Source organism: Pseudopodoces humilis, chromosome 10 (genome assembly GCF_049639895.1).
Source record: "Pseudopodoces humilis isolate 2021_Gansu_Grassland_sample_001 chromosome 10, ASM4963989v1, whole genome shotgun sequence".
NCBI lineage: Eukaryota > Metazoa > Chordata > Aves > Passeriformes > Paridae > Pseudopodoces > Pseudopodoces humilis.
Window position 1 is genome coordinate 25,965,365 of NC_142209.1, and position 22,304 is coordinate 25,987,668.

General features: G+C 38.5%; 1 protein-coding gene across 4 annotated transcripts in view; it reads left to right on the forward strand.

Annotated features, from left to right (window-relative positions):
• Positions 1-22,304, forward strand: part of OSBPL9 (oxysterol binding protein like 9) — a 58,374-nt gene that overhangs the window by 11,694 nt on the left and 24,376 nt on the right. For 3 of the 4 annotated variants that reach the window (XM_005521147.3, XM_005521148.3, XM_014250654.2), the window contains exons 3-4: positions 1,592-1,670; positions 13,407-13,483. In XM_005521147.3, the coding sequence (XP_005521204.1) occupies positions 1,592-1,670; positions 13,407-13,483 (156 nt within the window). Of the gene's footprint in view, positions 1-1,591; positions 1,671-13,406; positions 13,484-15,708; positions 15,823-22,304 lie in introns of those variants that run through there. The other variant, XM_014250655.2, reaches the window with a different exon arrangement.

Below are 22,304 nucleotides of genomic sequence, written 5' to 3' on the forward strand. Positions count from 1 at the left end.
TTACTGCATAGCAAAACATGTAATTAAAGTGCCAGGTATTTCTTATCTGCTATATTTTAAATAAAACCTGGTGGTTGTTGTGTCCTGGCACTAAAAGTATTCATAATACTGGCTTGGATACACTTTTTAGGTGCCTTTTTTATAGTGATCACAGAGCTGTCCATGAAAAGCCCATATGGAAGATACTCTTGGAGAAGTTAAGTGGCACATTTTATCAGTGGAGGGAAATAAAAAAACCAGCTTGGAGCTATCCTTTCCTGCTACACTGCCTTGGATGACAGATGATTGCTGCTGTTCTTACCTAGGACTGCTCCTGCCACTCTGTTGTGGGGCCTGTGCTGGTCCCAGCCATGCATGACCTGGCCCCACAGGCCAGTGATCTCATGTAGGGACTATGAGGAACCTGTGTGGGTAACACTGATTCAGCTCCCTCTGCCCCCAAGTCTGGACCCAAACCATCCTTAGCTTTTGGCCAGCCCAGTGTATCCCTGACCCCCAGCGTGGTGTATCCCTGACCCCCAGCGTGGTGTATCCCTGACCCCCAGCGTGGTGTATCCCTGACCCCCAGCGTGGTGTATCCCTGACCCCCAGCCCTGCAGCTGCTGTGGGGTATTTGGCTGAGTGAAAGGAAGCACTGGTTGGAATTGGCTCAGGGCTCCTGCTTGTGCTGTTACTCTTTGTGTACTCTGAGAGTAAGGGCAGAATTTCCCCTTTAAATATGTGCACCTTCCAGGGATGTCTGTCTCTTTTGTGGGAGGGGGAAGGATGCAACAGATCCTGGTGCTGTGTCTCCTTGAAGAAGGAGAAAAGAAACTCAGTAAATCCACTGGTGTTTTTTGAGCTAAATATTATAATTTATTGGAGTTGGCAGAGACTTGGAATTGTCCTTTTTTTTGGTGTCTTCTCCTGGGTGAAACTTACTTATTATGAGTGTTGGAGGGGGCAGGAATGAAAATGCACATAGATTTGTAAATAGCTAAGCACAGATGGTCTTTAATTTATTTGCATTTTCTTGTAATAATTCAGGAAGAATTAGAAGACAAAGCTAGTTGCTTCTGATATATCCTGATTACTTACTGTTAATATTTGCTATGGGACTGAAAATTAGATCATGCAGTGTACCAGTGACATGACATGATGGGCCAAATTCATTCTGCTAGAATGATTTATTTTTTATTGTAGGCTGGTAGATAAAATCAGGTCAAGAGCTTCTTTTTGTAGAGTACTTATGAATTATTATTTTTATACACAGAAAATACATATAAAATATTGCTTCTCACTTAAAATATAAGTTGGAATGTAGTAGGAAACTGCTGCAGCATAAAGCCACCTTCATTACAAAAATAAAATATACATATTATTATCCAGATAATAGCTTTATAACATCCACTGTTTTTTTCTGCAGCTAAAAATTTATTGTTTTAAAGAACTGACTGCATCCTATGACTGAACAGAGAATCTTTCTGCTCTTTACTGTATTCAGTTTCCATCTAATTTGTCAAAGCTTTTTAAATTCCAGTGGTGTAGTGATAGAGTGTCTGCTGCTGATGTCACTGCTTGCCTTATCAGGATTTTGTTCTTTGTTTCACAGGGAGCTGTGATTGGTATAGACGATGAGGACGACAGCACCTTCACAATAACTGTTGATCAGAAAACCTTCCATTTTCAGGGTGAGCTGAAAGAAGAGATTGTGATTTTTTCCTATAATAGATTCCACTTGTATTTGATGGATGATTTTAAATGTTTGGCAACAGAACAGCATGAATGAGCACACTGAGAACATTCTGGATCCAGGGGTGCTGCAGGTTAGGCAGGGATTTACATCTGCAGTGGATACATATGTGCTAGAAAGAGACTGTAGCTCTGGCAGGATTTGGAGATGAATAATGTAAAGAATAAATCACTCAAGGGGAGAAAGTAATGTGCTTCTGATTATGGGTTTCGCTTACAAAACGTTTCTGATCTTCGTTTTCAAGATACAATTATGCATTTCTTTATGAAGAGAATCAAGACTGGTCTGAAGGTTGCAATTTGTATCCAAATAGAGCTTAAAGCTCAGTTATGAGGAGGCTAGAGGCAACGTTTGGCTTAACGGTGGAGCTTTGCTTCAAGATTTACCAGCTTGCATTCATTTCATCTACATTTCTGTGTCTTGTCTGCCAGTCACCATTTCTCTGCTATTATCCTTTTATTCACATTTCCTAACACCAATGCCATCTGCCACTGCTATGTTTCGTCATTGCATGCTATGGCTCACCGGTAGAAAGGGTAAGGCTCTATATAATTGCTATGTATTCCTTAAATTATTTTGTCTGCAGTGTGGAGGACAAAATACTGTGCTGATATTGAATAGAAAACTTCCTTTTTCTGAATGTTAAAATCCTAGGGAAGTGTGCTGAAAATATTTTGCAGCTAACATTCATCAGTCCTTTTGCTTTTCCTCTAAAATGCAGCAACTAAATAATTGCTTTGTATAGACTGGAAATTGTAAATATCCAAGAGGCACACTTGCATTTAAGCAGTCATTTTAATTTATGTAAACTGAAATAATTCTATAACTTATATTGTACTGTACATATTTTTAAATCAGTGATTTGCAAATCTGAATTATCATAAATACTGTTGCTTTTGTTAGGTTATTTCTAATGATAAATATTCATTGTACATCATATTGACACTGGCTTCTGTATTCCTTGTGCTGTAGTTTTTCCTAAATGCTGCTGCTGTCCTCTTGCTTTCCACTGCATTAAGCCTTGTAAATATACCTTCATAATGCTGAGCTCACAGTAACACTTAGATCTACTGTTCCCAAGGATAACTGTTAAAATGCAAGCTAATTGCTAATGCAGTAATGGAATGCTGTACTAGGGCAGTCTTTCAGTACTACAAAGCTAAATACTGCTGAATATTTGAGAACTTGATACAGGTAAATCTAGAAATCTCTAATCTTTAGTTACTAAGATAAACCTTTTTTAATACATCTTGTTTTCAGTGATTTGTTATATGCTGTATTCTCCTTTGGGCAGCCAGATGTCTTAAGAAAACTGATAGTATTTGACATAAGTAATGTTTTACTCTAAGTAATATTGATAATTTTTGAAAGCAATGGTGTCGCACCTTGTGCTTTATAATTTCTCTTTCCCTGCATTTCATATTAGGCCAGGATTTATGTATCCTCCTTTCGTGTACAACTAAGATATTGTACACTATTTTCTGTATTATGCTTTTTCTATTAGCATATTATGAAGATAACATCTCTGATACCCAGGAAATTACAATGATACAAGCACAGTATTAATATACATGGATTTAATGCAAAAATGTATAAAGACAGGTAAGATATCAGTCCTGTGGTATTTCAGTGTAAAAAAAGCTCTGTGGAACTTTATATTGTAGTTCTTACAGCCCCTGTAAATGCATTCTCACCTCATGCACCCTCTGTCATATTTATGTCAAATGTTTGTATGTTATATTAAATTAATTCAGTATTACACAGGTTTTAACTTACGGAAAATGTAGATCACATTCAGTCATGAATGGTGAGTGGTTAGTAATGTAAATATTACAAAATATATGCTGAGACTGCATATGCAGGGCAGATTATGCGAATAATCCAAGAAAACATACAAAAGTCTGAACAATTTATTCCTAACTTTTAATACCTGATTAAGACAGAGCTTTTATTCTGCGAGATAGTCATAGCCATAAATTCATTCACCCTTTATAAAAGAAGTCTTGGACAAGAGAAGCCTGCAGGAATGACAATTTAGTCTCTTTCGTCCTTCTTGCAGTCTTCCTTCTTTCTCAAGGACAGACAGGGGTTCAAACAAGCCGGAGCCTCTCTGGGGAAAAACCAAACTTTAAAAATCCAAGCTTTCAATGATCTCCTGACCTATGCTGGGGTCCCATCTGCAATGGAACAGTTTCTTTTTCAGGCTGTCCATTCACTCAGACTTTTGGTGCTCAGTGAAATTTTGCTGAGAGCCAGTGATAGAATTTGAATTAGTGAAAAATAAAGGAAAAACTTCATTCTGGGTTAATTAATTATTTCTTTATGTCAGTTGCTCAAAATTGCACATCTGACTAACGCTATAGAGATGGAAGTAATAAGATGAAGGGCAAGTAAGTAATTTAAAACTGTCTGACCTGCTTCTCACATGGAAGTTAGTTCCATATGGATATGTATGTGTGTAACTGAATTTCTGAAGTGCCAAAGCTCCAGCATCTCCCACTAAGATTTGCCTGTCACTGGATTTTGGCAACTTCTGAGTCATTCTCAAAAGAAAAGTTCATATTTTGTTTCTGCCTGTGACAATCTCCCTCTTTTCTCTCAGCTATGTTTCCTAGTGCCACCCCTGTGTTGAACATCAGTAGAAGTTAAAAGGTTTTCATTGTAAAGATATTGTAGGTTTTGAAAGATGACTGGGTACATCCCAAATGGGATCCATATCCTTAGCACCTGGGTATAAAGGAGAGAAGTTAATTGAATAAATATAGGCAGTAAAACAAACAGCGTGTTTTGTTTTTACTCTCAGCTTGATTTTAGCTCTGCCAGAGTGCCCAGCAGATTTTCTTCCCCTGTGTTTTATTGTTATCTACAGGTATATTGATTCTTGTTCATATTGAAGGGGAAAGGGAGGTAGAATGACCTCAGAAATTTTAAAATAGGTATAAAAGTAATGTATTTTATCTCCTGATTGGTCCTTGTTTGGTCATGTTGAATATCCAGTTTCATGGTTTGCTTGTAAGGCTTCTGAATTAGGTAGATCTTAAGGTATTTCCTTGTGGGTTTTTTCAGAATAGGTGCAAAAATCCACTCAAGTTGTTGTAAGACAGTTGGGATAATACTATTAGTTTAATTTACCTTCCTGTCAGGAAGCTTTTTCTAGGTAATATATTTTTCCTTGCTGCAGTACATGTCCCTGTTCTAAATGTTCCATAACTTTCAAACAGTGTGGGGGTTGGGTTTGTTTTTCTTTTAACATCTTTGTATCATCACCAAGCTTTAAGCTCTTCCCATTTGGAAATTCACTTCTTCAATTCTTCATATTACTTAGCTGCTCTTTCTCCTCACTGGGATGCTTGTGACTTAAATTCAAGAGTGGGAACATGATGTTCAAGAGACTCTGGCAAGGGTATTGTTGTATTTCTTCTTGATATTTGATTTGCTGTCTAACCTGAAGCAATAATAGCTTTTATCTGGACTGAAATAATTCACTAAATGCACATTGTATGCAGAAAAAAGAATTCATATTTAAAAAAAAAAAATCAGATTTTTAAACTCCTACCTGAAAATCCAACTCTAATTCTTACAGCCTGCAGCACAGTTCTTTGGAAGGCAAATCAGTTTTGTCTCCACTGTTTTGTGTAATAAAGGATGGAGAGATTGGAAGCAGTCCAGTGCATTGATCTAAGATGATTTTGCTTTAGCTTTTGTCTTTCCTTTCCTATTCCTGCCACAAAAGTATCTGAGAAATGAAGCGTGAATGTTGCTGTGCAACTTATTCTCCTATTACATGAAAGCTGTCAGCTGGTAAAGGTAGATTTCTCCTTTTTTCCCATCCTTTCCTGTTTTTGTAGCTTAATTTGTGTCTGCCCACCATCCCAGCTGAGGAAAAAGGGAGACAAACCCAGCAAGAGGTTGCCATAATGTTATAAAAGCAAGGATTTTTTGTTAATGTGGGAAGAGTTATTATTGAGGAAATACTGGGGTCCACAAAGGCCTTAGTTGCTGAGCAGTATCAGAATTTGAGATTTTAAGTATTTGCATTATGTATCAAAATTAATTATGTTGGTTTTATACCTGTGTTTTAACATTACTTGCAGAAATAGTCAATATTTATAGCCTTCTAGAAATCTTTGACATTGTCCACCTAATAGATGACAGGAAGCTGACTGCTCTTGTGGTAAAAAGAGGCACTTAAATCTATCACATTACCTGATTTAAATAACGATTCACAAATGCAGCCTTTAAAATCAAAAATTTTTAGAGCTTTTTAAATTTGATATTGAAAAATGCCTAGAGAGAGACTTTGGTGTGAATTCTTGGTCTATGCTGCTTTCTTCAGTGATGTCTATAACTGCTGTGACAACATTGTTTGCCCTAAGTTAACATTTTTCTGGGTTCTGGTGAACATTTTAGGCTTCTGGTGATGCTGAAACAGTGAATTCCTCTGTGCTATGCTCAACTGTGCTTTTATATTGCAGAGGAGGATGAGCAGCTATGATCAGAGTAAAGCTGAGCTTCCTGTCATCCTCCCTTTACCTGACCAGGTCTGGGCTGCATCTCATCTTCTCCTGATTGGCATAACTGCAGAAATTCCTCTGTGAGCCAGAGCTAGGTTTAGCTTTTGCAGTGATTTTTCTGTCTTTCCCTCCCTTCCCTCTGCCTCCTTTTTGCTACTGATGTACTGCACTGGTATTTTGAGTAGTTGGAACATGTGAGCAGAGTGCAGGGAATGGTGCATGGTTGTGCTTTTCCTGTTTCATGCAGGTCTTTCTTGCACCAGCAGCATCCCATGTTGTAATTGTTTGTTTTCAAATCACTCCATGGTTAATGCCATTTTTAATGTGACTTTCTATACTCAATTGTTATAGTCATATATAAACACCTCCTGGTTTTCTGTTTTTAAGGTTGAAGCTGAAGTTTTCAAAATATGTGTTAAACTTGAGGGTAGCAAAGAAATAGTGCCATGAAACAGTATCTGTGTGATGTGTTGATTTGTTTTCTTTTTTTCTTTCTCTGGAAGAAATTGTTGCTTTTGGTATCAATATGTATCTCATATCTCAACTGTATATGTGATACATGGCAAGTATTTTGTTGGGGAAAAATGGCCTGAAAAGGTCTCACTATAAGGAGGGGAGGGATACTGAGTAGGTCAACACTCTTTTTCTTCTGTTTTAACAAGAAATTCCAAATAGCAATAACCTTGAGTTTGACCTGTTAAAATGACAATTATTTTATTGGCTAAGAAAATGCCAATATGTTTTTGTTCTTCTATTTTGATTTTTTTTTCAATTCAAGCCAAAATATGGTTTCTACCTTAAACTAGTGGTTTGAGAGCTTTATCAGTGGGATCTGCAATGGAAAACATCCTTTACTGTGAAGGTGGTGGCACAGGTTGCCAAGAGAAGTTGTGGCTGTCCCATCTCTTGGAAGTGTTCAAGGTCAGGTTGGGTTGGGCTCTGAGCAACCTGGGATAGTGGAAGGTATCCCTGCCCATGGCAGGGGCCTGGAATGAGATCATCTTTAAGGTCTCTTCCAAATCAAACCATTCTGTGATTCTATGATTAATTTTAAATGCAAACATACCCTAAAAGCTATTTCCATAGAATTACCATATGAAGTATTGTTTAGTGTTGCTATTATTAATATTTAAGTATTATTCTCTAGTGAAAAGCCATATGCTTGCAGATTTGTCCCACACTCAGAAATGTTTAATTACAAAATTACACATTATATATGGATTTCCAGAGAGAACTAATGTCAACTTGATCACGTGTTTCCTTTGTTACACAAGTTTCCACCCAAAGCTGTGTTTCTGGGCTGATTATAAAGCTTGCTAAAAAGGCTTTTGAGCTTAGGTAACAATAAAAGAACAGTTTAGTTGATTTCTCAAGATCACAGATTATTCTTACCAACACATGGTACACAAGAGACCTTTTGATGCCTTTTGTTTGGGCATGATTTTGTGTCTTGTGACTGCACAGGAGTTTCCTGTAGGGACCGGGAGCTCAGGCTGGTCAGACACCTGCAGAACAAAAGGAGGGTTGATTTATGTGTGTGGGTGGAGAATGGCATCAGGGGGAGGATTAGGAGGAGGGAGAATAATGATTGTGACAACTCTAAAATTATGATATACAGGAAATAATGTTCAACCTACTGCCAGATGTGGGAGCTGCATGTGTTAAAAGGGTATTTGTAAGCAGTGGAAATACAGTGTTTTGCTAGGCTTGTATGAAACCCTGCTTCATCTTGCACGTTTTTCTATGATTGGAAAGGCCTTCAGTGACTTTAAATAGCAATTTATTTAGCCATGGAACAGTCCTGTGATGCGTGACTTTTCCACATTATTGAGCACTACTGATAAAATCTCTCTCCATTGAGACTGGTGGCAGAAATCCTATCGATCTCAGTGTAGCCAGGATTTCATCTTTATTATCTGGCGATTTGTGTGTAAAGAAGCTACATTAGTTCTGCACTTGGCTGAGAAAATACAGGAATTTTGCATACAAATCAGTGAAAGTTCTGTCAGAATAAAGGCTGCATAATTGACTCTATTGACTCTGTGGGTGTAATAGACTCTTCTTACTGAGTTCTGCCTGTAAGTAGGTCACAGTGAATGAAAATAAAATATGCATTTCTTTTTGTGACAGCATGGTGTTTTTATAAGTAATCTAGTAATTTTTTTTCACTAATTCTTCAGGTTTTTCTTTCATCCTAATGCCCATGTAGATGCACACACACACACAAAAAAATAAGCACCAGTATGCAGATTCTGAGGTGATATATTTTGTGTGTATTCTGTCTTCCAAGTACTGCTGTGCATGACCTAGAAATGCCGGTAGTAAATGCTGTATCGTGGAGCAGAGTTGTTAAACTTGTTTATATCTAATCTTTAGATGCTATCAAGCTTAGGCTGGAAAAAGTAATCTGTTTTATGCTGTACTTTAACATTTGGTATACGTTATATAAACACATATAATCTCTCCACAGCAAAGTAAATATTATAGGAACTCTAAATTATAAAATTTATTCTCTATTTGGGAAATTAATAGAGGCTGAGAGCATTTAATGTAGTTGCATTTCATTTACCTTCTTATCTCCATAGAACAGAACTTTTAAAAATCCCTGACATATCTCATTTAGCAGCTTGGGAAGTTCAGAGATAAAAAACTATTTCATAAAACAAAAAAGAGTTTTAAACCACAATTTTTCAGAATTACAGAAATTCTTCAGTAGAAGCAGTAATTCTTGTATTTAGTAGTTTTTTTCCTTGTATAATTTTCTCTTTGATCAAATAATTGCTCTTCTTTCTTTGGACCTTCTCTAGAAAGAGTTCAGATTTTTATTTTTTTTAGCATAAGATTAATGTTAAAATATCTTAGGAATAAGCTCAACTAGACAGATCACAAAAAATACACATAAAAAAAATCATATTAAAACTCACTGTAATGAATGACATACTTTTCAAGTCTGTTTCTCTGGACTAGTCATAAATAGGACTGTGATCATGCTAAGTACCTTGTGGTTGTCTTAGATATGCCTGAGATGTCACAGTAAATTATACAGGTATCTTTCAAAGGATGCACTGTAGACACAGAGGAGTGAGGGCTTAGGCATATGGGAACAAACTGTAATCTAGCTCATAAATACTAATTCTAATAGCAAAAAAAAAAAAAGGTAAAAATAGCTTAACTGGCATAATCACAGTAAATTGCAATGTTTCAGCCATTAATGATTCCAGTCTCTTGCACACAGCAGTGATTATGCAGCTCTGTGTGGATTTATCTTCTTTCACGTGCAAATCTTCACTGTTAAATTGCAGTGAAAACTGAATTAGAATTCTAGCACTTAAAAGAAGAGAAAAACACAGGCACTGTTAGTGCCCTCTCAACTGCAGACATAGCATGGCTATTTTTGTGAATAGTTAATGTTCTAGTACAACTTGAATTTCAGCTGACCAGGTAACTCTTACATTAACCCCTCAGACTAAGAACCACCTTTATGTTTTTACGTGTCAGGTATTTCTCATGTCCAGGTGTCCTTCAGTGCTTCTTGTTTGTTTTTTGTAATACTGTTATTCTAGAATCAGCCTAGGGAAAAACAACTTGTTTATCTCTCTTGCCCTTATTCTCTTTTTATAAGTTTTGTGCCAGGAGGGACCAGATAATACTCCTCTATTTTTGTATAAGCACAACACCAGCGTAATTCTTTGGACTAGATAAGAATTGCCTTATCCCAAATGTTTTGTCAGAAACACATTCTGGAGTAGCTTTCACATAGGAATTGAGGAGGGGATTAACTTTAAAGCGGAGCCCAATCAAATAATGGAAAAGTTGGAGTGATTTCAGGGTGCTTGAGGCACAGGACTAATGAGCAGGGCATTTTTGTCCCTACCTGCTGAAGAAAGCATCTGCAGATACAGAGTGGATATTAGATAATGTGCATCACAATCTTCTTAGGTGCAAAGGTATTAGAGCTTTTTCTTTGACCAAAGTTGCCTTCTTTAGAGGAAAAACAGCTTGGATATTTAGCTTTCCCTACAGATGCATAGATAATGATCTCTGACCATTGTGTGTAGATTTTTCCCATAAATTCTTTCTGAGTGTGTCGGCTAATCTCTTTTTTGAATGTTCCCATTGATTTATTTTTTTTCTTTTTTTTTCATCAGTGATCTTTTGGCAGCCGTTCAGTTCTAAATTGCTTTTACCATTAGGGAGCTTTTACTTGCACCTAATCTCACAGCAGCCATTTTGATTAGATTTAATATAACTTTTCTTGCATCTTGCTTTACTAAAAACTGCATCCTGCTGGTTTTCTCTGTGGTTTTCTTAAGAGTCTGTGGAGGAGGGCCAGGAGGATCTGCTGTTGATGATAGATGGTCTGAAATTAAACCAGTGTCCTGAACAGAGAGTGCTTAAAAGGTTTTGATGTTGTGTTTCCATGCAGTAAGCAGTCTTCTCATGGCAGTGTTCCTGGATTTATTGTGCCCAAGACTTTCTCTAAGTAGCAGGATTGATGAGGTTCACGTGTGCTCCCTAAGGATTGATCATGCTATGCCAGAAGATTGCAATGTCTAATATATGAGGAAAAAATACAGCTTTTTTTCCCCCTCTGCTGAGCCCTGGTAGAGAGAGCTATAAAGGGGTCTTTGGACAAACGGAAGTTTCAAAAAATTTAGTTTATTATTGAGCATAGGAAAGTTAGTTTCATTTTGGAACTGTATGGATTGATTGGTTTCTAGGTCTTCCCTGCTGCTGTAAGGCCTCTCTGTTCTGGTGGGGGTTCAGATACAAGTCAGAATGTGATAACCTTTGTTAATGGGCTACTGTATATTGAGATTAGTATTTAACTAATACCGTGACCTCTTTTTGCTGGCAGTATGGAAGATCACAGGAATCCTGCTGCAATACAAGGATTAATTCACTGGTCTGCAGCTTAATTGTTTCCTTTTTAGTTTAAATAATCGTGGGAAAACACCCTTCAGCATAGGATATTTGTATCCCATGAATTACTTAATAGCTCCTCAGTAGCTTGTACCCTGGCTCCCCAGTAAGACGTTTTCTGGGACTGGGAGATGGTGATTTAAAAAAAAACACCAGAGGAAACCAGAAAACAAACCTGAGAAACCTTATATATTGAAATAATGCTAACCACTGTTGCTTTGGACAAACCTTTGAAAATGTAAAGCATTGATACATTTCAAATACTGATAGATTAATGACACAGGTAACTATATATTTTTAGTGGTGACTGGTATAGGAAGAATAAACTTAATTGATAAGTCTGGCACAACTAGGCCAATGGGCCTGGTTTTGGTAAGCAGAACCAAAGAAACTAAGAAGCATTAAAATTTATTGTAGTTGACTAGTTCAGTAATTGAAATTAGTGTTAAAGTGTAAGCTATGCTATGCTTATTAAAAGAACAATATTTGTGTGTGCATGTGTGTACAGAATGTGAAAAGAAAAACTGTAATTTGCATGTTGCAAAATATATTTAGTGTAGTGCAGTCACTAGACAGAGTTCACAGGGTCTCTGTCCCTCCATCCTGTCTGCTTTCACTGCATTATAAACTTGTCCTCAGTGCCTGCTTCAGCTTCTCAATTAAAATACGGCTCACCAGTAAGAACAGTCCTGTAAGTTAAAAGTTCTTTCTAATGAGCTATTGAGTGTATCACAATGGCAGATCCAGCTTTTTAATACTTGCTGCATTTCCTGCAGGAAAATCACCTGCTGTTCTGAGTAACATTTAATTACTTTAACTTCTTCCTCTTTCTCTGTGCACCTGAAAGCACTTTGGTAGCCACTTTCCCTTATGTCTAGTTTTAATTTGTTCAGGTTAATGGTATTGTGGCCAAAATACCTGTGGCAATTTATCATACTCTACTACTTTAAAAGAACTGTGAATAAGGATTGACTTGTAGTAGATTGGAAAAATGTATATTTTTAGGAAAAAACTGGATAGATTTCAATCTTTTACCTTGTGTGTAGTGAAGGTTTTGCCCCACTATTTTGTGAGGCCACCTCATCAGTTGGGCTCTGAGCAAATTTATGTATTAAAAAGACATTGATAATTACTTCTCACAAACACATACATTGTCAATTCTTTCCTGATGGTTTTGTTAACTTGACATGTTTAGTGTATATAAGCTGAAGTGAACAGTGCAGTATATTTATCTTTAAACTAGTAGTGTTATCTTTGGGGAGTTTAGAAGAATCTACATATTCAGAAGACTTGGGACATTTTTAAGTACTAATAGGTTTAAGCTGCAGAATTCCAAAAAAATAAAAGCAATAGAAACAAAAGGGTGAGGAAGGGAACATTGAAACAAAGAATTTTGAGCTGGAGAGTACATTTCAGTATAACCTAAGGATATTTCCTCTGAGCTACTTAAAAATAAGTGAGATAGAAATCTCAGTTCGCTGATTCATAATAGGTGCTAGCTCACTTAAGTTTTCCTTGCTTTTAGCAGGCTTCCTGTTTTTTTAGTATCTTCTATTTGAATGAGGAGCTAGAAACAATTGTTAATAACTATTCTCAAACTGTGTACAGGCCAGTTTGTTTAGTCTATTTAATGCCTCTGGAATATTCCCTTTTTTCTTTACCTGGAGTCCACTGACTCTGCTTCTTTGTTTTTTAAGCACTCCTAGAGCACAGCAAGGAGTTCTTTCAGACTAGTGAAGTAAAGGTGGCATTTCTGTAATGGGGGTAGGGTGGAAAGAAATCAGTTTTAGAGTAGGATTTTCTTCAATTTAATATTCGTTGTATATTTAAGATTATTCTTTGTGCTTCGTTATTCACACCAGTGACCTGTTAGGGGTGTTTGTCCTGTATTATGAATCCATACCTGAAAGTTACTATGTCCACATTGAAGTAGAATTACTGGATAATTTATTACAGGTTTATTTCTTGTAAATAAGAAAATTTTAAAATTACTTAATGAATTGAGAAATGTCTGTGCAAACTCTTTGCACGTGTTTCCCCAAAGCTGGACAAGGGACAGAGCTGTAACCACAAAAGAAGAAACAGAATAAAGATAACTGTGGAATTATGTGGTTGGTGATTAACAAAGACATATGGTTAATTTCCATATTTAGTGTGGACATCAGATCTGTTTGCCTATGCTTTTTAGTATATAAGACTGCATGTATTTTAACAATATCTTTTGAATACTTTTTCAGCTCGAGATGCAGATGAGAGGGAGAAGTGGATCCATGCTTTAGAGGACACCATCCTCCGCCATACCCTCCAACTTCAGGCATGTTTCAGTTTTCACTTGTACTTTTTTTTTTTGAAGCAATGAGATACAGTGACATAACTGCTAATATCCAACACATCTTGTATAATATCTGGCTGCTCTACAGCCTGTACAATTGGATATAGTAAAACATTTGTTTAGGTTCGAGTCTGTCATATTTTTCTTGTCCCACCATAATGATAAGTCAGAATGAGACTTCCTTTTATGAACTCATATTTATAAGATATATACTTATCATTAACTCATATTTATTTATACTGTATATTTATGATAAGGTTCTGGATTTATTATTGTACATTTAATTTGTGTTTCAGTTGGGGTTTTTTGGTTATTTTTTGTTTAAAACTAGGAATTAGTCCTTTTTGGGTCAAGACTCTTGTGTGCTTGTATGCCACCTAAGTTGGAAATGAAAATGAGACAGCAGTAGACTGTTTAAGCTGGGTATCAGTGTTTTTCTGGTTCTAAAGACAGATGGTTGGATTGAAGATGGTTCTTAACTTTAGTTACCTAGGAGTTGGACTCTGTCATCCTTGTGGGTCACTTCCAGCTCCGGATACTTTGTGGTTCCATGATCTAAGATCAGTTTCTGGTGATACCCTAGAGCTGGACATGTCTATAAGACATGCTGAACATTTATTTTTGACCTGGAGAGAAACCCAAACTCAGATGAAAGGGGTTTGGGTTGTGCTATATAAGTGTCTGGTGCCAGTGTAGAAATCTTAAAGCAGGAGTTCATTATTTGTTTTGAATAAAGCTTTGGTTGTGCTTTTGTAGTATGGCAAGAGAATTTAGTCTCTTCACATTGATCTGATTCAGTGTGAAGTCTGATTCAGTGAATCTGATTGATTTGATTCAGTGTGAAGAAAGATAAAGGAAAATCTCTAATATCCCATACAGAGAAGCTTATGAAGATTGATTTAGATTACATTTGCCTGATGTAAAGGGTTAGAACCAGCCTGAATTTGACCCATCCAACTTTAGACACTTGTGCTATCTTGGTCAATTTACCTGTTAGACAGTGAGTTAGTGAGTTACTTGTTAATGAGTTTCAACCTTCTTTCGTCTATTAAAGACCACTACAATTTTTCTAGAGAATAGCAGATCCCTGGATAAAAATTCCCATTTGACAATCAGCTTTTTACTCTTCCTACCATGCCATGGGTCTGTCAGAAGTAATCTCTCCATCTGGACACAGCAGCTGACCAAGGGCTGAATAACCCCACTCTGCAGTGGATCTGAGGAGACAGGGATTACCTAGGGAACAATATGTGGATGTAGAAAGGCTGAGCTCCCCCCACAAGGGATGCCTCTTTCCCTTATAGGTTAGTGTGAGTTGTCCTGTTTAGGGTCTGAAATGAAGTAAAAGGAATCTGTGCTGTTTTCTCCATCTGGAAGACTTTTTATGACATGGAGCTACAGAGTCAAGGAATGAAATACCAGAATATACATTGATTTTATCAAAATGTACACTTACACGCTCTCTAGAAATTGTGAGTGTAGTTATATTGGCAGAAATAGATTTCATGATAGCAGCTAATAATGGAAATGTTTCCCATTACATAACTGTTCACGTTCCTGGAGTTTTTCAAACATGTAAGGCATATTTAGAAAAAAACCCAAACAAACCCAAGTTAGTAATTTATCTACTAATGTGTGAGGAACTGATTAAAACACCAGAACTGAGTATTAAGAAACGTATCCTCCATCCTTGTAAATATGTTCACCATTGAATGAAATTCTTTGTGGGCCACTGCTGTGTCCTCCCCACTCATTTTCAAGAACCGTCTTCAGTGTATGAGTCGTGTAACCTTTTAACCTCTGGCCCTTGTTTGTGGAATAGTGTCCACTTACACCCCCATTCAGGGACTGCCAAGGTTTGCCACAGGAACAGGCACTGATTTAAGAGTGAAACACGGCTGGACCGCCTTGCCAAACCTCTTTCTTTCATGGCTTAGGAAGTGTGGTCTTCATTCCGTTCGCCCTCACCGGTGGGACGTGCGGGCGGAATGAACAAGGGCCGAACTTTCGGGGAATGCTCGCAGAGCCGAGCGCGGGGTGAATCCAGGCGGAGCCGTCCCCGGGCCTCCGTGGCCGGCCAGGCCCTGCCGGGCTTCACCCCTCCCTTCCCCGGCCGCGGTTCTCTGGGCCGGGCCGCCCCCGCTCCAATCTCCGTTCGCCTCGTTCGTGACGCGCTCGGCGGGGCCGCGGCCCGGGGGGTCCTGCCCTTCCCATCCCGCCCCTTCCCGCCCCGCTGGAGGCGGCGCTGCCGGGGCCCGGCGGGCGGGCGGGCGGCCAGCCCCGCTCCTGCGCTCCGCTCGTAGCACCTAGGGATGGCCGGTGTGAGTACGGGCCGGGGGGCGCGGGTCGGGGCTGCGGGTGTCCCTCGGGCCAGCCCCGGTCGCCACCCGGGCGGGCAGCGAGCCCCTGCCCTTGGCGGCCGAGCGGCGCTGGCGCTGCCCTGCCCTGCCCTTCCGGGCACCGCGGGGACGGGAGCGGGGCCGCGGGGCAGCGGGCACGGAGCCCCGGGCAGCAGCGAGTGCCGGCCGGTCCCGTCCCGCCCGCAGGGGAGCTGCTACCGGATACACAGACATGCATTGGCTTCAATAGCCTTGGAACAAAACGGCGCTCCATGCACTTGAATGTTCTTTCGCTTTCCTTTTCCTTCGGGCAAAACAGTCAAACGGCTTCTTTGGGGGATTATTGGCTCAGCGGGATGGCGGGGTCTGAGCGCCGCTGCAGAGATTATTTTCTGTAAAGGCATTTTCTTAGGTTCTTAGTTTCTGTCGCTAACGAAACATGTGGTTGACAGTCACTTAAAACCTTTAGGCGTCTGGTTTTGCCCAAAATGTTATATCTTTTCAGAGTATTTTATTCATATTTCCATGCTGCTTTCAGTCTGCCTGTGCTGGTACAGGAGTGAGTGTTCAAGTTTGAAAGTCAGACTTAAAGTTGACCTTGCTGTACCAAAAACTCATCTGGACTGTGAGAAACGGTACCAAACCCCAGGTGGTTTGTGTGTTGTGTGAACCAAGTCAGGAAGGATTATGAGTTAATGCGAGACGTGGTGTCTTTGTGTTCTCTAGTCTGATTAATCTTGCTGTTTTTATTTTTGTCTAAATGTTCTGCTGTGTTGTCCTTCACTATTTATAATGGAAATGTTTTTGAAACACAGAATAAAACACACTTCTTCTGCCCCCTCCCCCAAGCCTAAAATCAGCTACAGTCAAGGAACTGAGTCATAAATACACATAATGTGTAAAGGGACCCAAACTGTCCAGAGAGCTGACAATTGCTAATGTTGTCTCCAAAGAGAACAACAATAGGGAGGAGACGTTTCAGATACACTTGAAGCCTGATTTGTTTGAATTTTAAAACTGAAGTGTGGTGTGGTTTTGTATGCACTTGTATTAAAGCTATTGCTAAAAATACACCTAGTGGTTCTAGTATTAGCTTTGTCTGTGGAAGAGTCATTGAACAGATGGTGCGATACTACTGGAAATGCCATTCTGAACCCCCCAGGGTTTTTCCCCTTATCCCCCCAAATTGTTATATCGTGGCATTAGCAGGCCTGTGGCTTTGCAGTGGCAGCACAGCAGTTGCCTCATACCCACAGGAGGGGGGAGGGTGTGCATGGGATGAACGTATATTGTGGCTAAAGTTTTGTGTTTGTGTGGGGAGATAAGTTATCTCACATTTTCTTCAGCTCCTCAGCAGCATCTTATATCAACCAGCAGTCCCATTCAGACAGGACCTGCTTCTTATCGTCCTGCTTTCCTTGCTGCCTGTCAAGTACACCCTGGCAGCACCCTAGTGCTACAAGTACTTTTGGGCAGTGGAATTTGGTTCTGGAATTGTCTTGTGAGTTATGACGGATAGCTCATGTCTTTTAGGACCACAGTAACACAGTAACTTCCTTATTTGATCTACATTAAACTACTTCAGCCTCTAAGTGGCCTCTGTAGAGACAAAGGAACTGAAATTACGAAGGTGGGCCATTTCTAACCACCATAACAGTGGAAGGAATAAGTGAAAATTAATTGCTTTCTGGGTTGATAAATCCATAATTTAAACAAGATGTTTACTTCCTAAGGAGGAAATGATAAGAAAACTTGATTCTAATAAGTGGGTCTGCACTGGCTGCTGTGAAGAGTAGATTCAGTGGCTTAAACACTGAGTTACACCATGGCTTCACCAAAATGTAGGAGTTGGTGCTGCTGCTGGAAGCACTTCTGTCTCACTTCTCCTAGCAAAAGAGAAGAGGCAGTGTGGCAAGAAGGGTAGAATTTGGAATTTAAAATTGCTCTTCCTGCTGCTCTCTCTTTCTGAGTTTATTTTTAACCCTGATTAGTTTCCACATTGAGTTGTTTATGTGACAAGGTAAATGTTTATGCTGACTCAAAAGAAAGAGCAGAGTAAAAGCTAGAGTAAACAGCAGGGGAACTGATTTGTTTCCCGTTCATTTATGCTGGTGCAAAGTGTTTATGAAATGTTGATAGTAGCAGTTCACTTAGTATTGCATTAACCAGGATTTTTTCTGACCTTCCTAAAACTGCAAGCAAGAACACAAAGTAGAGTAAAACTTTCTTGTGTGTTAAGTATATTACACTCTATGTTGTATTGTTTTTAACTGGCTTTTCAGTGCTGCTTCCAGTGTGAGTCAAGAACTCTTGCATAAAACTAAAACCAGGCTCTTTTAGATTAAGACTATATCCAGTGTAGATGTTTTTCAAGCACTGGTGGGAGGACATGAGGTTGACAGCCTTGCTGCCCTTTTCAGATTTTGTTAATGAAATAATCAGGGTAGTGTCTGAATACCCCAGAACATGTGCATTGTCTGCATTGATTATAGATTATAAGGGTAAAGGAATGGGACTCTAAGATGTTTGTGTTTGTGAAGCTTCAGAATTGTAACCTATGCTTTAAGACAGAATTTTACACCAGTGCATTAATGTTTCTGCCCTCTGAACTTTCTGTTCTCCTTAAAGATCTGATACTATCTACAGCTGCACAGTCTTTGCTAAGAATTTTGTGTTTTGCGAAGTAGAATAATTTTTTTTTCCTGTAAGAAATGCAATATTCTGTTTGGAAGGGTTGTATGCTTTCCACTAGCCATATATTTGTTTTCAAACACTTACATTCTGAGCTTCAAATACTGCATAAAAATCTAGCAGAGGAAAAAATAGAGTTGTTCTTGCCACAAAAGTGCTCTTGTTTAGTGGCTTACAAGTTGATTTCTTGTTTTTCTTCAATTTTTTATCAGTGATCCTTACAGGCAATGTCCAGCTCACCAGAATCAAGCACGATGTAGGCAGGGGATATGTTTCTGATGAGATATTGTGGATGAAAGGAAAACATTCACTCCTTCAAACTAACTTACACAGGAATTTTTTGTTGGATTTGGAATCCTAATTAGATGAAAAACATCGAAGCAGTGTCTTCATGTCATGGGGTGCTTGCATCAAAAAGATGAGAAATTCCACTCCTACAGCTTTCTGTCTTCCTTCCCCAGGCAAGCTATAATTGTAATGCTTTTATTTGAGAAATATAGTTGCATTTTTCTGGTATGCTTCTTCTAAGGATGATGCAATCTTTTCATCCCATCCGAGTTTGAAATGACTGGTTCAAATTAGGCTGAATTACTTCTCAGCATGGACAAGTTTAGAATACAAATGCATTAGAGATATGTGTGACTTCTAATTTGGAGGACAAGGAAACAACATGAAACTCCCTTGGTGCTAGCAGTTCTGTAATGAAAATAAAGCTCATAATACATATTTTCAATTAGGTTATGTTTTGTTGTTGCCCTCCTGTTTACCTTCTCCAAAAAAAAAAAGGGTTGTGTATGAGGGGAATAATTTGGAGGACTGTTAGCACGGGAATTGTTTACTCAGCTCAAGACCAGCATGGAAACCCTTTCCTAGGAAAACCATCCTGTCTGGTCACTCCACATCACTGGGGATCACAGAGATCCCACTGGGACACCTGAGGCTGGTCAGTGCTGCTGGGCCCTGCCTTCTCCTGCAAACATTGGCATTGGGATGTGCCCTGGAGAGTCTGGGCCTTAAGTTTTTGCTGTGTCCTGAAGTGGAGGGACATTCCAGAAGTTGGGGGAGGGAGGGAGGATGATGGAAAGAATGCTATGGTACCTTTTTCTCTTTTCTCCAGAGTTTTTATCAGTATGGTTTTCTTGGTGGGAAACAGTCAGACATCAGACAATTTGTTTTGACACCAAATTTCTTGTTTTGAGAGGTGGTGGGCAGAGTAAATTTTTTTAAATTACTTACTTGTGCAGCTATTTCATCTGTTAATTCTTTTAAACTTACGTGAACACAAAGTTAATAAAGTTAGTATTAGGTTAATAAAGTCTACTTACAAATAGATGTAGTTACTCAATGGAAAAACAAGTCATACTTCTTCAGATAGATGCTGACAGTGAGAGAGTCAGTGTATTTCTGAAGATCAGAAATAGTCTGGATTCCTGTTCTTTTCCATAATTTGAAGATACTTATTTCAGAGTCATGGGATGGCTTCAGCTGGAGAAGACCTCTGGAAATCAAGGTTGTTCCAAACATCTTCTCAACTCAAGGCAAACTTGTACTTTAGATCAGGTTGTCAAAGGTCAAATCCTGAGTTTGAAACTCTGCCCTCCAGGGGTGGAGGTTAAACAATGTCTGCAGGCAACCTGTTTTTTCAGCCTATGAATAGGTGAGCAGCATATTTTACAAGTTCCTCATAAAAATTTGATTGCTCGTTGAGATGTGCACATTCTTAATGTTGAAGTTTACCAAGCTGTTAAATGCCATTCTAGTGGCTCTGCTCATCTGTTTCTTTTGAATCCTCATTTCCATCATGGCAGAGAAGAATAGAAAGGATCCCCATTTTACCTTTACTGTGGCTTTGAGTGACCAGAAAATCAAGAAATAAACATTTGTTGTGCAAATCTGCACTTTGTATATCTCCTCTTTCTAAATTACTGCTGGGTTTGAAATACTGATTGATTTTGTTTGCTATTTATGCAGGTTGTTTTTTTCTACGGTATTGCTCAACTTTACAATTTTCTCAAGTTTTTCAGTTCTAAAACTGTGTGAGAAATTATTAACCTAATTTCATATAACACAGACTAATACATTTGCTGAGAATATTATCAAATTTCATCTTAACTACCTAAGAGCAAACTACTGAGTTGCTGCAGCTTTAAGTACCTGTGTTTTGCAGAATTATTCTCATGTTTCATCTCCGTTATGTTCAGCTTGACACTTTACATGGTTTTATGGCTTCCTCTTTACATTGTTTGAAGTTTTAATTTTCTAATAGAACTTCTTAGATTACAATTTTCACTCTGTGTTTTGTGTGGGTGTCTGTGCTCAGTTGTAACACTGAATGTTTTGATCAGCTTTTCCCTTAGTTCTAAGAGCCTGAAATTCAAGAATGGAATTTTCTCTTTAAGCCACCACTAAAAATACCAGATAGTTACATATTAGTAGTCATTGAGTGAGGTCTGAAATAAAAATCAGTATTTTGATGCAGCATACAGATAACATGCACTGTAAACTTTATCTCTGTGTATAGTATCTTCAGCAGAAATTTCCTGCATAGTTCATGTGGTTTGGTATATGAAACCTGACCTCCAGAATTTTAACTGAGCTTGCAGGACCATTTGCTGAACTGATGAGGTTGGCTGATGGGTAGCTGTAGAGACAATTCCATTTTCAAGAAGGAAATTGAATACTAATTTCACATTATTTCAGATGTAGTTTCAGTGTAATTTAAACTAGTTTGAGGGAGTATCAAAAGTTGTTCAGTTGAGAGTGCTCTCCCTTCTGCTTATTAGGTTTTTTTTGATAACTTGTTACACTCTGTGCTTTTTGTATTTATTTTTTGTTATAGTCAAAATGGTTTCTTTTTTTCTCATCTTCTCCTCCATGCTCTTTGTTTCACACTATTTCTAAATTTGACCTGGTTCACTGTTTAATAAAGTGAAGTATCTTTTTTGATTACTAACCCACCTGTATGGATAGATTTACTCCTGTAAAGTTGTTGTCAAGATCTTCATGCCCACCTGTAGCAAATGAGTAAAGAATATTTTCTACTGTCAGTAGATGGGTTTATGTTTTAGGCTGTGTGTGATACTGTGCAAGTCATTCCACTGCTGCACAAAAGTGCTCACACCTCTAAAGAGCCCTCAATAAAACTCTTAGTATGATGGCCCAGTATCATACAAAAATAAGAGAAATTGTTCTGACAGAGCAAACCATGCCAAAGAAAATGCTGCATTAATGTGGAATTTTACAAATACAGATTGCCTATCTTCCATGTGAAATGTTTTCCCCACTGGTTGATCTTTACATGCTCAGACTCTTGAGATCCTCAGCAGTTCAAACTGCAGTTAATGGTTTCATAAGAGTTTGAAGTTGTCCTGTTTGAGATCAATGTGAGTACAGGTGAAAATATCGAGGCTGGTAGCAAAGTTGTCACTGCTGTGATGTTCTCAGGATTATGTTCTGTTAAAACTGATGTTTGCTTCTTTATCCTTCAAGAGGTTTTCCTCCTATATACATTCATCTTGTAGTGTATAATCTTTTCTAACTGGGTGTGCTTCAGTATTTGTTTCACAGTTCCATTTGCATTAAAGGCATTACATAAATAAACTTCTAATGTATTTACATAGCATATGTGCATGAAGGCAGAAGTAATCAAGAATCCTCTCTTTTCATTCCTCTAATTAAAGATGTTGTATCCCAGTGGGAATTTGTTTGGGTATCAGTTTAAAGATAGGGATTGTGTTATATACAGAAGCGTGCTCTGAGTGTTATATTGTAGG